The sequence below is a fragment of the Platalea leucorodia genome (genome assembly GCF_965183815.1).
Source record: "Platalea leucorodia genome assembly, chromosome: 27".
NCBI lineage: Eukaryota > Metazoa > Chordata > Aves > Pelecaniformes > Threskiornithidae > Platalea > Platalea leucorodia.
In genome coordinates, this window is record NC_138849.1 from 784,832 (window position 1) to 797,814 (window position 12,983).

Here is a 12,983-nt window from a genome sequence, read left to right on the forward strand (position 1 = left end):
GATGCGGCAGGGTTACGCACCTCCCTTTCACAATGAGGGTGGTGAAACACTGGAAGGGGTTACCCAGAGAGGTGGTGGATGCCCCATCCCTGGAAACATTCAAGGCCAGGCTGGACGGGGCTCTGAGCAACCTGATCTGGTTGAAGATGTCCCTGCTCATTGCAGGAGGGTTGGACTGAATGGCCTTGAAAGGTCCCTTCCAACCCAAACTATTCTCCTTCAGCTCTTTCTCTGTTTCATTCCCAGCACCTGACCCCGTTCCATGTGTCCTCCCCGTCATCCACCAGGAGGGATCCCACTCCCCCCGCGCCGCCGACGGGAGCAGCAAGGGAGCAGCCTGGAGCAGCAAGGGAGCAGCCTGGTGCCCAGCACCTCCACCAGCCTTGCAAGGTGAGGGGCTTGACCTTGCTCCACGGGGGACCTCTCTCTGCACACGTGTGCTCCAGGCGTGTCCCTGCCATGCACACACATCTCTACATGCACACGTACACGTGCTCCAGGCATGACCCTGCATTGCACGTGTGTCCCCACATGCACACGTGCTGCAGCTGTGTCCCTGCAATGCACGTGTGTCCCCGCAATGCACACGTGTCCCCATACACACACATGTGCTCCAGGTGTGTCCCTGCCACGCACACGTGTCTCCACATGCACACACATGTGTTCCAGGTGTGTCCCTGCATTGCACATGTGTCACTCCACATTAAAACGTGCTCCAGACATGTCCCTGCAATGCACACACGTGTCCCCATACGCACACATGTGCTCCAGCTGTGTTCCTGCTATGCACACACGTGTCTCCATATGTGCGTGCTCCAGCTGTGTCCTTGCATTGCACACACATGTCCCACATGCACACATGAACACATGCTCCAGGCATGTCCCTGCATTGCACACATGCCCCCATACACACGCGTGTGCTCCAGGCATATCCCTCCATTGCACATGCGTGTCCTCCCGCACACACGCACTTCAGGCATGTCCCTGCGTTGCACACACGTGTCCTCACATGCACACACATCTCCCGACATGCACACACATGCTTCAGGCATGTCCCTGCCATACACACGCGTGCCCCTGACACGCACACGAATCCCCACATGCACACACGAATTCCAGGCACGTCCCTGCATTGCACACGTGTGTCCCCACATGCACACGCGTGTCCCCATGCACACACACGTGCTCCATGCACTCCCCTGCACTGCACACCCGTGTGTCCCCACGCCCACGCGCCCCCCGCGCATGCGGCCCCCCCGTCGCGCGGCTCCGCCCCCCGCGCGCATGCGCGCTCCTCTCCGGCCGCCTCCGCCCCGCCCCCGGAAGTGGCGTTGCCGCGCAGGGCGCGAGCGCGGCCGGAAGCGGCTCCGGGGGAGGCGTTGGGCTGCGGCACCGGCCGGGGGTGAGCGGCGGCGGTGGGGCCCGCTGGGCCCGGGGGCGGCTGAGGCGGGGGGGGACGGGACGGGGGCGGCAGCACCGGGGCCAGGGGGGAACGGGCCGCGGCGTGTCCCGAGGGGAGCGGGCGGGCTGGGAGGATCCACCGCGATACTGGGCCGGGGCGGGGAAGCCCACGGTGGTTCCGGGGGAGGGGAGGGCCCGGGGGGGGGGCGAGGGGCCTGTGGTAGCGGGGTGGGGGGCTGGGGATCCGTGGTGATAGCGGAGGGGGTCTGGTTGGTACTGGGGGGGACTGGTTGTAATGGGGTAGGGGTAGGGGATGAGATGGGAGAGCTCATGTTAATACTGGGAGGGGACTGGGGCATACTGGGGGGGGTCTGGTTGTAATGGCGGGGGGAGGGCAGTGAGGTGAGACGGTCTGGGGGACACTGGGACATGCTGGGGAGGTCTGGTTGTAATGGGAGTGGGGGATGAGATGAGAGTCTGGTCGATACTGGGAAGACTGGGACGTGCTGGAGAGTTCTGGTTGTAATGGGGATAGGAGAGGGCAGTGCGATGAGAGGGACTGGTTGATACTGGGGGGGACTGCTTGTAACGGTAGGCGGGAGGACAACGAGATGAGAGGGTCTGGTTGATGCTGGGGCGGGGGACTGGGACATGCTGGGAGGCTGTGGTTGTAATGGAGGTGGTGGAGCACAGGTTGATGAGGGGGTCTGGTTGATACTGGGAGGGATTGGGGCATACTGGGGGGGTCTGGTTGTAATGGCGGTGAGGGAAGGGATGAGATGAGAGAGCCTGGTTGATACTGGGGGACTGGGGAATACTGGGGTGGTCTGGTTGGAATGGGGGAAGGGGAAGTCAATGATATGAGAGGGTCTGTTTGATACTGGGGGAACTGGGGTGTGCTGGGACGGTGTACTTGTAATGGGAGGAGGGAGAGCAGTGAGATGAGGGTCTGGTTGATACTGGGGGGGGATTGGGACATGCTGGGAGGTTCTGGTTGTAGTGGGGGGGAGGGCAGTGAGATGAGGGTCTGTTTGATACTGAGGGAGACTGGGACATACTGGGGGGTCTGGTTGGAATAGGGGAAGGGGAGGCCAGTGAGATGAGAGGGTCTGATTGATACTGGGAGGGATTAGGGCATACTGGGAGGGTCTGGCTGTAATGGTATGGGGGGAGGGCAATGAGATGAGAGTATCTGGTTGGTACTGGGAGGCGGGGACTGGGACATACTGGGGGGGGACTGGGACATACTTGGGGTGTCTGGTTGTAATGGTGGGAGAGAGGGTGGGCAGTGAGATGAGAGCATCTGGTTAATACTGGTGGGGACTGGGACATGCTGGGAGGCTGTGGTTGTAATGGAAGTGGTGGAGCACAGGTTGATGAGGGGGTCTGGTTGATACTGGGAGGGACTGGGGAATACTGGGGGGGTCTGGTTGTAACAGTGTAGGGGGACGGCAATGAGATAAGAGGGTCTGGTTATACTGGGGGTGGGATTGGGCCCTACTGGGGGGGGATATGGTTGTAATGGGAATTGGGGATGAAATGAGAGAGTCTGGTTGATACTGGGGAGATTGGGACATACTGGGGGGGGTCTGGTTTTAATGTTGCAGAGGATGCAGTGAGATGGGAGGGCCCATGTTGATACTGGGGGGGATCTGGTTGTAAAAGAGGGGGGAAGCGGTGAGATGAGAGGGTCTGTTTGATACTGGGGGGGACGGGGATGTGATGGGAGTGTCTGGGTGATACCAGGGGAGACTGGGACATGCTGGGAGGGCTTGTGGTGTTCTTGGGGGGATGATATCAGGATATGCAGAGAGGTTCCTTGTTGATACTGGGGGAAAACTGGGCCATGCTGGGAATATCTGGGATGGAAAAGGGGTGAGTCCTGGCCATCCCACAGGCACTGGGGGAGCTGGGTGGGCTGGCGGCGTTGCTGACGCTACTAGGGGGCGAAAAAAATCATATATTTTTGGCCCAGCAGCTCCTACACGGCTGTGATTGGAGCCTTTTCCGCTGCTGCGAATTCCTCCATTGCTGCTCGCTGCCTCTTCGCTCCCACACCAGCCCCGGCCCTCCACTGAAATTATTCTTTTTCCTTTCCCGACATATTTTTTCCCTTTTATTTAGAGCCCGCGAGCAGCAATTCCTTTGCGGCTACGCTGGATACCCCAGCTCTTGCTCTGCGGGTAGGACTGGTCACCCCGATCAGTCCTGTGACTCTCTCCGAAATGGCAACTCGCTGTCGCCCCGTCTTCGCCAAAGCCGTTTTCACCAAGGTTCGGCTTGGCTGCGGCCCTGCCTGCCCAGGGAATACCTCTCCTGCTGCGTTTTAGGAGCACGTAAGCTTTTTTTGGGACCCTCGTGGTCACTTGTCTCAGGCTGAACCCCCCCAAATCTTCTCTGCTTTGCATGTAGAAGCTCCGCTCCAGCAGACGCTTGCTGCTTTTTCCCCCAAATACATTGCCCTGCCACCTTTGTGCTTTTCTTGCTTCGCCCCTTTCTGTTCCTCTGTCTCGTGAGGTCCGCGGGCACTGTCTGTACACTTTGATTCCTTCCCCAAGAGCAGACCCCTCCAAAACCTCTTGGTTTAAACCAACCAGCAGTGGTGGATTCCTCCTGGCCCTCAGTAAGTCTGGCTCCACTCCTCTCCGATGAGCATCCCGGCACGGCAGCGGGCCTGAAGGGGCTCCCACGTAGCTGTATCCAGTGCTGCGGCAGGTAGGGAAGTCCTAAAACCCCTCAGTGACTTCACTGTGGCCATCACACAGTGCCAGAAAACACCAAATTTATCATCCTGCCTGAATTCATGGTGACGAGTCAGCTGGGATGTGCTGAGTGTCTGGATGGCAGCAAAGGCAGCCCTAATATTTGGCTTTTTCGGAGCCGGGGAAGCGTGTTTCCAATGAAAGGCCGGGCACGGGGCACTTGCCCACCTGCTCGTGTGAGTCTCCTCCTCTGTGTCCCCCCGTGTCCGTGTCCCACTTCCAGCCCGCTCTGTGCCATCCCTTTCTGCCCACGCAGGCGATTCCCTCTCTGAACGCCTGGATCTGAGAGCAGGGGGACCTGAGACAGTGGGTTTGTTCTCCCCTCTGCTTGGGGGCCTTTCTGATTCCGGCCCCCCCCCCGCCCCCCCCCCCCCAGCATCACTCTGATCTCTCAACCCAAAGGGAAGGCCTCCACAGCCCCTGGCTGAGAACTGGTCAAATCCATCCCAGAAAGGCGAGCGTGCCCTGGGAGAGGGTAATCCTGAGCCCTCTTCCAGCGTTACTTGTGCAGTAAGGATGCAGGGCCCAGCCGTTTAAACGACGACAGGAGCATCTCGTGAGTGCCTGCCTCAGCAGGGGACAAAAGTGTTTGTCTCAGTTTGGCTAAGTGAGGATTTCTGATGGTTTGGGTTTTTTTTTTATTGGCTTTTTCTACTTCTTTCTTTTTCTACTTTATTCAACTTGCTGTCCCCTTTACCCTTTTCGTAATATATTCGACCATCACCTTCATCTCCTCCCTTTTCAACGTGGGATTCCTCAGCTTTGCTTTTTCTGGGTGTCCCATCCCAGTGCTCCTGCAGCCCTTTGGGCTGACCGTACTTGCTCCGTGCCAGTGAGATGAAATAGCACCTGGAAACCCTCTTGCTTTGGCCATGAATTCACTTCTCCGCACCTTGAGACCCGGCCGGGGTTGGGAGGCGTGGGTGAGGAGCAGTGTTTCTTGGAGCACTCATTAAGCTTTAATAGGATCAAAGTGGTTATTAATAGCGTTTAGCTCATTCACTCGTAGCTCACCCCCTTGCCTTCCCTTGCAGTTGCCTGGTTGAAGCTCCATCCGCAGCTGCAGTGGGCTCCCATCGATGTCTGGGCGCTGGGGGGGTTGGAAAATCCCTTGGAAAGACCCCGCCGCATCACTGACTGCCTGTAATCCCGCAAACTCCTGTGCGTAGCAGCCACCAAGTTATACCAAATTACACCCCCTGTCACGGATGCCCGTGCGGGCTGGTGGCCTCGGGCAGACTCGGTGGGGTCTTTGTGCCCAGAGTTTATCGGTTCTTGGTGGTCCAACCGCTCAGCAGGTCTCCAGCACTTATCAGTCCTTGGAAGGCTTTGGCACGCTGCCTTCTCAGCCCGTACCTTTCTTCTCTTCTGCTTTTTATTCTCTGCCAGCTGTTTCCCTGCTCCTGCCTACGGGAGTCCTTTCTCAGGCGCCTTTAGGGCAGTTTTATGTCTGGTTTCGCAGCAGCTTCCTCGCCGTGTTGGCGGCAGGTCGGTGGGAGCGCTCTCCTCTGTGCAATGGGGTGCTTGGAGGCTCTTAAAGCATCCGCTGCTCCTGACGGCCCCTCCACCCCGCTGCCTCTCACTGGGATGCCTCTGGACACGGAAGGCAAGACCGAACCACCTGAATTTAGCTTTTGCGATAAAGAGCTCCTTGTTTTATCTGGTCACTCTTGCCTGTGCATCAGGCCCTCGCGGGGTGTGATTTCACGTGGGATTTGGGGAGACAGATCGTGCTTTAGCCTTCTTCCCCTCCCTTGGCTAAACTGATCCACGCGCGGTGTCCCGAATGGGGACAGCAAATCCAGCCCGGGGATCTCCAAGGTGGATATCGGAGCCTGGCGTCTCTTGTCGAGCTGTGCAACTGCTGAACAGGCTCCGGAGGTATCGGTGAGCTTGGATGGAGGCTGGAAAAACACCGGCCTAAGAGAGGAGCATTTGCTGAGAAGGTGATCTGAAAAACCACCCCGATAACGCTCCGGAGCAGAATTGTGCTGTTGAATCCCCAGGAGCTGGGGGCTGAATCCCTCCGTGCATCCACCGCCTGTGCCTGAGGCAGGGCTGGCAGCTCCTTGTCGCAGACGAGGGGTCACATAGGCACCCGGGGAGACCAGGCAGTCTCTGAGGAGCTTTGCAAACTGCCTGGAAGCTGCCGGCCAGCGGGTACGGCCCTTGATGGCTGAGGACATGGTTGAGGCCAGTCCCTCCGTTGTTGCTCTGACCCAAGAACTCGGCAGGCCATGCGAGGAAGCAAATCGCTCCCTGCTATGAATAGCCGCAGCCTTCAGTGCTAGTCACAGGCTCACAGGTAAAAAGTCTTTTAAGTGCTGAGCTGGGCCATTTCTCTGGCACTAGGACTGCCCGCCACCTCGATCCCCCAAAGGGGAAAGGGTTTGGTGACGCCAGGTTTTACAGACTTTCTGTAGTGGCTGTCTCTCTGCCTCCTCCCCATGCACCCTCCTTCTCCATCCTCCCCCCGCTCCTTCTCCGTCTCTCCGCCATCACAGATGAGCAGTTAGGTTGCTTAAAGAATCACCATCAAAGATATTTGCAAGTAGTGATTTTAATAGAAATTTATAAAAGTGTGATTCAAAAATGGCAAAGTTCACTCTATTGCTTATTAAAGGAATGGAATATATATAAAGAATTGAGGTAGAGGCGAATTAGAATGATTTTTAGAGAGACTGAAAACCCAAGGGGGAAAAGGGGGCCCTCCCATTGAGTCACGAGGTTCGGAATGGACCCCCTTGCTTCTAAACTCCTCAGAGAGGAGCCCAGGTGTGGCTGGACCCAGATTTCATCTCAGACTTTATCAATGGTTTATGTCTAAGCATTATACATGTCTAGCAGCAGTTTAAGATTTTGTGGTGGTGCATGTCCCCCCCATCACCTTCCCGGACTGTTTTACAATCGCAGTAACTCCCATCAAGACTTGGCCTTTGTGCAACGAGTTTGGGGGTTAAGCGTCCCTGGATCGTATCAGAAACTCACGGCTGAGGTGGGAGCAGCGCTGGCTGTACCAGGAATAATCAGTCGCCCCCTGACAGCCTTGGAACATATCTTATCTGGGTTGTAACTCGGGCGGATCCATACGGATGGATCTGTACCAGCATTACTGGAATTTTTGAGACCTCCAGTAATTACCGACCCGGGTTGTGGCCAGGATGAAAATTTACTGATGCCTGAAGTCAATCATCTCACCACCTTAGAAACAGCGGTACCAAGGGAGACCCTCTGAGCTCTGCTGGGCCGCAGGGGCTGTGCCCAGTATCTCCCTCTAACTGGGACGCCTCTCAGAGCCGCGAACTCTTCAGTTTGCAAAGCTCAGAGGCCTGGCGACAGGAGCTGGGCTGAACTCGGGGCCCCCTCACTCCTTGAGGCTCGACCTTCGCCCATTGAGATAATAATTTGATGTATTTCACTGGACTCAACGGGAATTTTTATATATGCGTATTGTGAGTAGTTCACTAAATTCACACAAATTACTAGGCCTATTGTGTGTGCGTGTGTATCGATACAAATATTGTAGTAAACTATTTAATCACCTTGTAGGTGCTAAATTACCCAATGATTAGTTATTGCTAAATTCCTGTGATTCTCTCTTAAGTGTGAAGAAACTTTAAACTGCTGCTACACATATAGAATCCTTGGACATAAACCGTTGACCAAGTCTGAGACTAGGACTGGATCCAGCCGCACCTGGGCTCCTCTCTGAGAAGGAGTTTAGAAAGCAAAGGTGTCCATTCCAAACCTCATGACTCAACGGGAGGGCCCCCTTTTCCTCCTTGGGTTTTCTTCTAATTCAATTGCGTTTTTCTTTTTATATATATATATATATATATTCCATTCCTTTAATAAGCAATAGAGTGAACTTTGCCATTGAACTCTGTTAAATCACACTTTTATAAATTTCTACTAAAATCGCTATTTGCAAATATCTTTGACAGTGATTCTTTAAGCGACCTAACCGCTCATCTGTGAAAGGTTTATTCACAGTTAAAGAGAGAATCACAGGAATTTAACACCAATTAATCATTGGTGGATTTAGCATTTACAAAGTGATTAAATAGGATTTACTGCACTGTTGGAATTGATTCACACACAATATGCATATAAAGGTACCTGTCAAAAATTCCCCTCGAGCTAAGTGAAATACTCACATCAAATGATCGTCTCGACCGGCGAAGGTCGAGCCTCAAGGAGTGAGGGGGCCCCGAGTTCAGCCCAGCTCCTGTCGCCAGGCCTCTGAGCTTTCCAAACTGAAGAGTTCGCGGCTCTGAGAGGCGTCCCAGTTAGAGGGAGATACTGGGCACAGCCCCTGCGGCCCAGCAGAGCTCAGAGGGTCTCCCTTGGTACCGCTCTTTCTAGGGTGGTGAGATGATTGACTTCAGGCATCAGTAAATTTTCATCCTGGCCACAACCCGGATCGGTAATTACTGGAGTTCACAGAAATTCCAGTAACACTGGTACGGATCCGCCTGAGTTACGATCCAGATAAGATATGTTCCAAGGCTGTCAGGGGATGACTGATTATTCCCGCTCTCGTTCCCCACCTTGGCCAGGCAAGCGGGGTCCCTGGTACGGTCAGTGCTGCTCTCGCCTCAGCCATGCAAGAGTTGCTGGCAGGGTCAAGGGACGCTTAACCCCCAAACTCATTGCACAAAGGCCAAGTCTTGGTGGGAATTCCTGAGATGGTAAAGCGGCCCAGGAGATGGGGGAGGAAAATGCACCCCCCCACACCTTCTTCATCTGCCCCACCCCGCCCCCCTTTTCCGTCTCTCCCCCCCTATATGTCTGTATGTCCCTCTGACCTCCGTCTGCGCTGCTGCCACCCATGTCTTCATCTTCACAACCCTTCCCTCACGGTCCTGCCCCCGGCCCTTCATCCCTCTCACACTCTCTCCATTCTCGTTTTTGCAGGGGCTGACATGGAAGGGCAGCCAGGTCCTCCAGCCTGCGAGCCCTCCTTTTCCCAGAGACTCTCCCCCCTTTCCAAAGGAGATGGGCCTGAAGGTGAAGAAGAGCAGGAGGAGGCTCAGGAGGAGGATGCAGCTGGGGCGCAGCCAGGACAAGAGCCAGGGGAAGGCTCCCCGGAGCGGCTGGGGCAAGCTTCTCTGCGCCGCTTGGGACGGTGCTGGCGCGGGCAGGGCTCTCTCGCCTCTCCAGGTGCAGGCAGGCCCTGCCAGAAGACTGGTGAGGACGAGGGGGCTTCCCCGTGCCACCAGGCACTGGGGGAGCTGCGGCCGTGCCGGCGGAAGCACCGGTTGTGCCTGAAGCCTGAGACAAGCCAGGCCCCTGCATCCCCAGGACGGGGGGAGAACGCCGAAGAGCCGGGACCCTCTCGGGGGAAGAGGCTGCGGTTGATCTGGGGCCGGACAGGTGACTTCAGACAGAGGGAGATGGAGAACGGGCTGGAGGAGGCACTGCGGAGCAGCGAGGAGGAGGAGGAGAGGCAGTCTCGGTCCTGCTCCCCTGAGCTGCCCCTTTCCGATGATGCCCATCCTAAGCCGGACTTTGTACAGCTGATCGACGAGCGCGGCATCTACTCCACCGCCAAGCTGGTGCTGGGGAGCGCAGTGGGCGAGCTGGAGGAGGCGGCAGCAGGGCTGCCGGTCCACCCGAAGCGGGGAGCAAGCGGCGTTGGCGAGCTGGAGATCCGTGAGGTGATTGTGGACGAGAAGCCCTTCCAGTGCGGCGTCTGCGAGAAGGCCTTCAAGCGGGCTTGGGAGCTGTTCAGCCACGAGGTGGTACACAACGAAGAGCGCCCCTTTCGCTGCGACCTCTGCCAGGCCTCCTTCAAGCGCCACTCGGACTTCAAAAGCCACCGGCTGGTCCACACGGAGGAGCGACCCTTCCGCTGCGAGCTCTGCGGCAAGCGCTTCAAGCGCTCCTCCAACCTCCAAGAGCACCGGCGCATTCACAGCGGTGAGCGTCCCTTCCGCTGCCCCCGCTGTGCCAAGAGCTTCAAGACCCCCTACGAGCTGCAGCGCCATGCGCTCACCCACTGCGCCGAGAAGCCCTTCAAGTGCGCCGACTGTGGGAAGGACTTCCCCACCTCCAACGCCCTCCTCCTCCATCAGCGCCAGCACTGCGACGACAAACCCCACGTCTGCGGGGTCTGCGGGAAGAAGTTCACCTATGGGCACAGCCTCAAGGTGCACGAGCGGGTGCACACGGGTGACCGCCCCTTCATCTGCCCGCTCTGCGGCAAGGGCTTCAAACAATCCAATGCCCTTTCCTCCCACGAGCGGGTGCACACCGGTGAGCGCCCCTTCGTCTGCAAAACCTGCGGGAAGGCCTTCAAGCAGTCGTCCTACCTGGTGATCCATGAGCGGGCGCACACGGGGGAACGCCCTTACAAGTGTGAGGTGTGCGGGAAGGCCTTCGCCCGACCCTCCTTGCTCCTCCAGCACCACCGCGTGCACAGCCAAGAGCGGCCCTACAAGTGCAGCTTCTGCCACAAGTTCTTCAAGGACCTGGCCTACCTGGCCGTGCACGAGAAGGTGCACACGGGTGAGACCCCATACAAGTGCAGCGTCTGTGACAAGGGTTTTGCTCACCCCTCCAACCTGCTGCAGCACCAGCGTGTGCACCGCGACGGCTGAGCCCCGGCGTGGCGAGCACAGCCATGGTGTTGCCAGGCCGTGGCAGCCGTAAGCGCGCCGCCACCGACAGCAGAGCTGCAGGCTGGGGGACCCTGCGTGTGCACCCAAGGACCGGTGCGGACCCCTGCAAAGCTGCAGCGCTTCTCCTGAGCTCCAGCCCTTCACCGAACCTGGACCTGCGCCGTGCTTTCCTCCTCCCTCCATAAGGGGTGATCCCAGCAGGACCCTCCCCGAGCCCATGGGCCAGGGTGGCTGCAAGCTCCTGGCAAGCATGCTGTGGCTTGTGGCATGCTGTGGCTCATGGCACACCACTGCCGGGCAGGCAGGAGCCCTCTTTGCCCTCATGCAGGGAGGAGGGCTGAGACCTCCCTTAAGTCGTCCCAAGACCCCCTCCCTAGTCATCCCAGTGAGTGTGGCTCAGCCTGGGCTGGGGGCTCCCAGGGAGTCGGGGCACGCTGTTGCCTGCAGGAGGGGACAGACCTGCCTGGTTTTGGGGAGGGAGATAACGACAACGGTACGGGTAGCAGAAAGGATTGCGGGGGAGAGCGAGGAGCAGGCACCTTCCTTTCCCCCTGAAGCCTTTTGGGGTTCAAGTGTCCCGTCCATATCTCATGCTGCTGCTAATGACCTGGTTAATCACCCCCTTTTTTTCTGCCCCGGAGTGCTGGTAGGGCTGGTAGGGAGCAGAAGAAAGGGGGGGACACATGCTGCTGCCGTCCACTTTGGGAGCCTCAGCAAGCAACACCCGGCGCTGTAAGTCCTCCAACTGCTCCTGGGACTTTACAGGCAGGAACCTGGATGGGGTACAGGCAAGCAAGACACAAACAGCCCTCTGCATCCTCCTCCTCCTCCTCTCTTGCTTCCTGGAGCTACCCCCACGCTGCCACCAGAGCCTGGATTTGTCCTCCCTTGGCTGATGGCTGCTGGGCAGAGGGCGGCACACAGACCTTTGCTCATGAGGGCAAAGTCTTGTCCTTGCCCGCACTGGTGACCTTGTACTGTCCCTCGGACTTCTGGAGATCCCGAGTCCCGCCCCGTCCCCCCTTTTCGTACGGTCCCTGTAGCGCTGGGAACGGGGGGGTGGGATGTGTGTGCTCCTCGGTGCTCTGCACACTAATTACAGGATGGTTATTTAACGACGGCTCTGTCTCATCGCCTCCTCCAGCTCGTGGCTGTGTCTGGCTGGGTCTTGACAGGGGCTTTTGGTGCTGGTGCAGTCCTTGGTGGTCTTGCTTCCTTCCCTCCTTCAGATGTGAATGAGAGGTCTCCTGGCACGTACTGCTGGCAGACGTCGTAAAGAGAGACCCACCAAATCCCGGGTGCAAGGCAGATCTCACACAGCACCGCCGAGCCTGTACCCTGCAGAAGTTGGGTGCAAGATGGGCCGGCGAGATGTGTTTGGGATGTGGGCTGGTGGATCTCCCTGCAAGGACTGTTGCGGGCCTCATGGTCATGTTGGTGGTCTCCCCTGCCCCACAGCTTCCCAGCTTCCTCCCATTTCAGCCCTTGAGACAGCACTGGGGCAGGTCTGGCCTCTTCCAAATGCTGTTCCCAGCTGTGGGTTGTGAGGTTGTGATTTGGCTTCAGGGTTGAGCCTGTCCCTTTACATCTGTCCTCGGTAGCCCAGCCGGTGGTGGACACATCTCAACAGGTTCCCATCCTGGGATCTGCTGTGTCCATGTGTCTCTGGGTAGAGGAGGTTGCAGCTGCAGCCCTGGGCACAGACTGCCTGCAGTGATGGTGGTTCTTCACCCTTTAAGGTGTGGCGAGATGCCGGAGGTGTTGTATTGGCCACGAAGCACCTACGTGATGTGTGTTGTAGTGGTGGGGGCCCCTTCGCCCCAACCCTGGAGCAGCCACAGCTCCCCTTAGGCCGCATCCCACCCAAACTCACCCTCTCCTTTAACTCATGGTCCTGAACAGAGGGGGATTCTCATAAAAGAGGAAAAACTTGGGGACGTGGGATTTGGTGGCAGGAGGTGGTGTCATTTACATCACTCCAGGTCCCTTCCTTGCCACATTTTTGCCTCTGTGGGTGTCACGCACTTGAAGGCATCTCCAGTGATGCATGTTGCCTGTGTAGGAGCAGCCCAATCAAGTGCTCCAAATGGCTGATGGAGAACTGGGATTGCATTTGGCTGCTGAGGCCATCAGAGATGATCTGGGGTACCCAGCTGGCCTTCAGCTCCTCTTCCAGGAGTGCTTGCATCTCTTACAG

General features: G+C 57.5%; 2 protein-coding genes across 2 annotated transcripts in view; both read left to right on the top strand.

Moving 5' to 3' along the window:
* The window catches only part of LOC309600986 (scavenger receptor cysteine-rich domain-containing protein DMBT1-like), a gene marked incomplete at both ends in the record, with an annotated part of 121,119 nt that overhangs the window by 47,199 nt on the left and 60,937 nt on the right, over window positions 1–12,983 (top strand). The gene's annotated exons all lie outside the window — the stretch shown is intronic.
* LOC309600992 (uncharacterized protein) lies at window positions 1,353–11,823 on the top strand. Its single transcript, XM_082333729.1, has 3 exons — window positions 1,353–1,402; window positions 3,526–3,737; window positions 9,081–11,823. Exon 3 carries the CDS (start codon window positions 9,089–9,091, stop codon window positions 10,763–10,765), a length of 1,677 nt encoding a protein of 558 aa, XP_082189855.1. The 5' UTR covers window positions 1,353–1,402; window positions 3,526–3,737; window positions 9,081–9,088; the 3' UTR covers window positions 10,766–11,823.

Bases quoted from the DNA above. Each gene is read 5' to 3' on its own strand.
- LOC309600992 (XM_082333729.1), top strand. From the start codon at position 9,089: ATGGAAGGGCAGCCAGGTCCTCCAGCCTGCGAGCCCTCCTTTTCCCAG.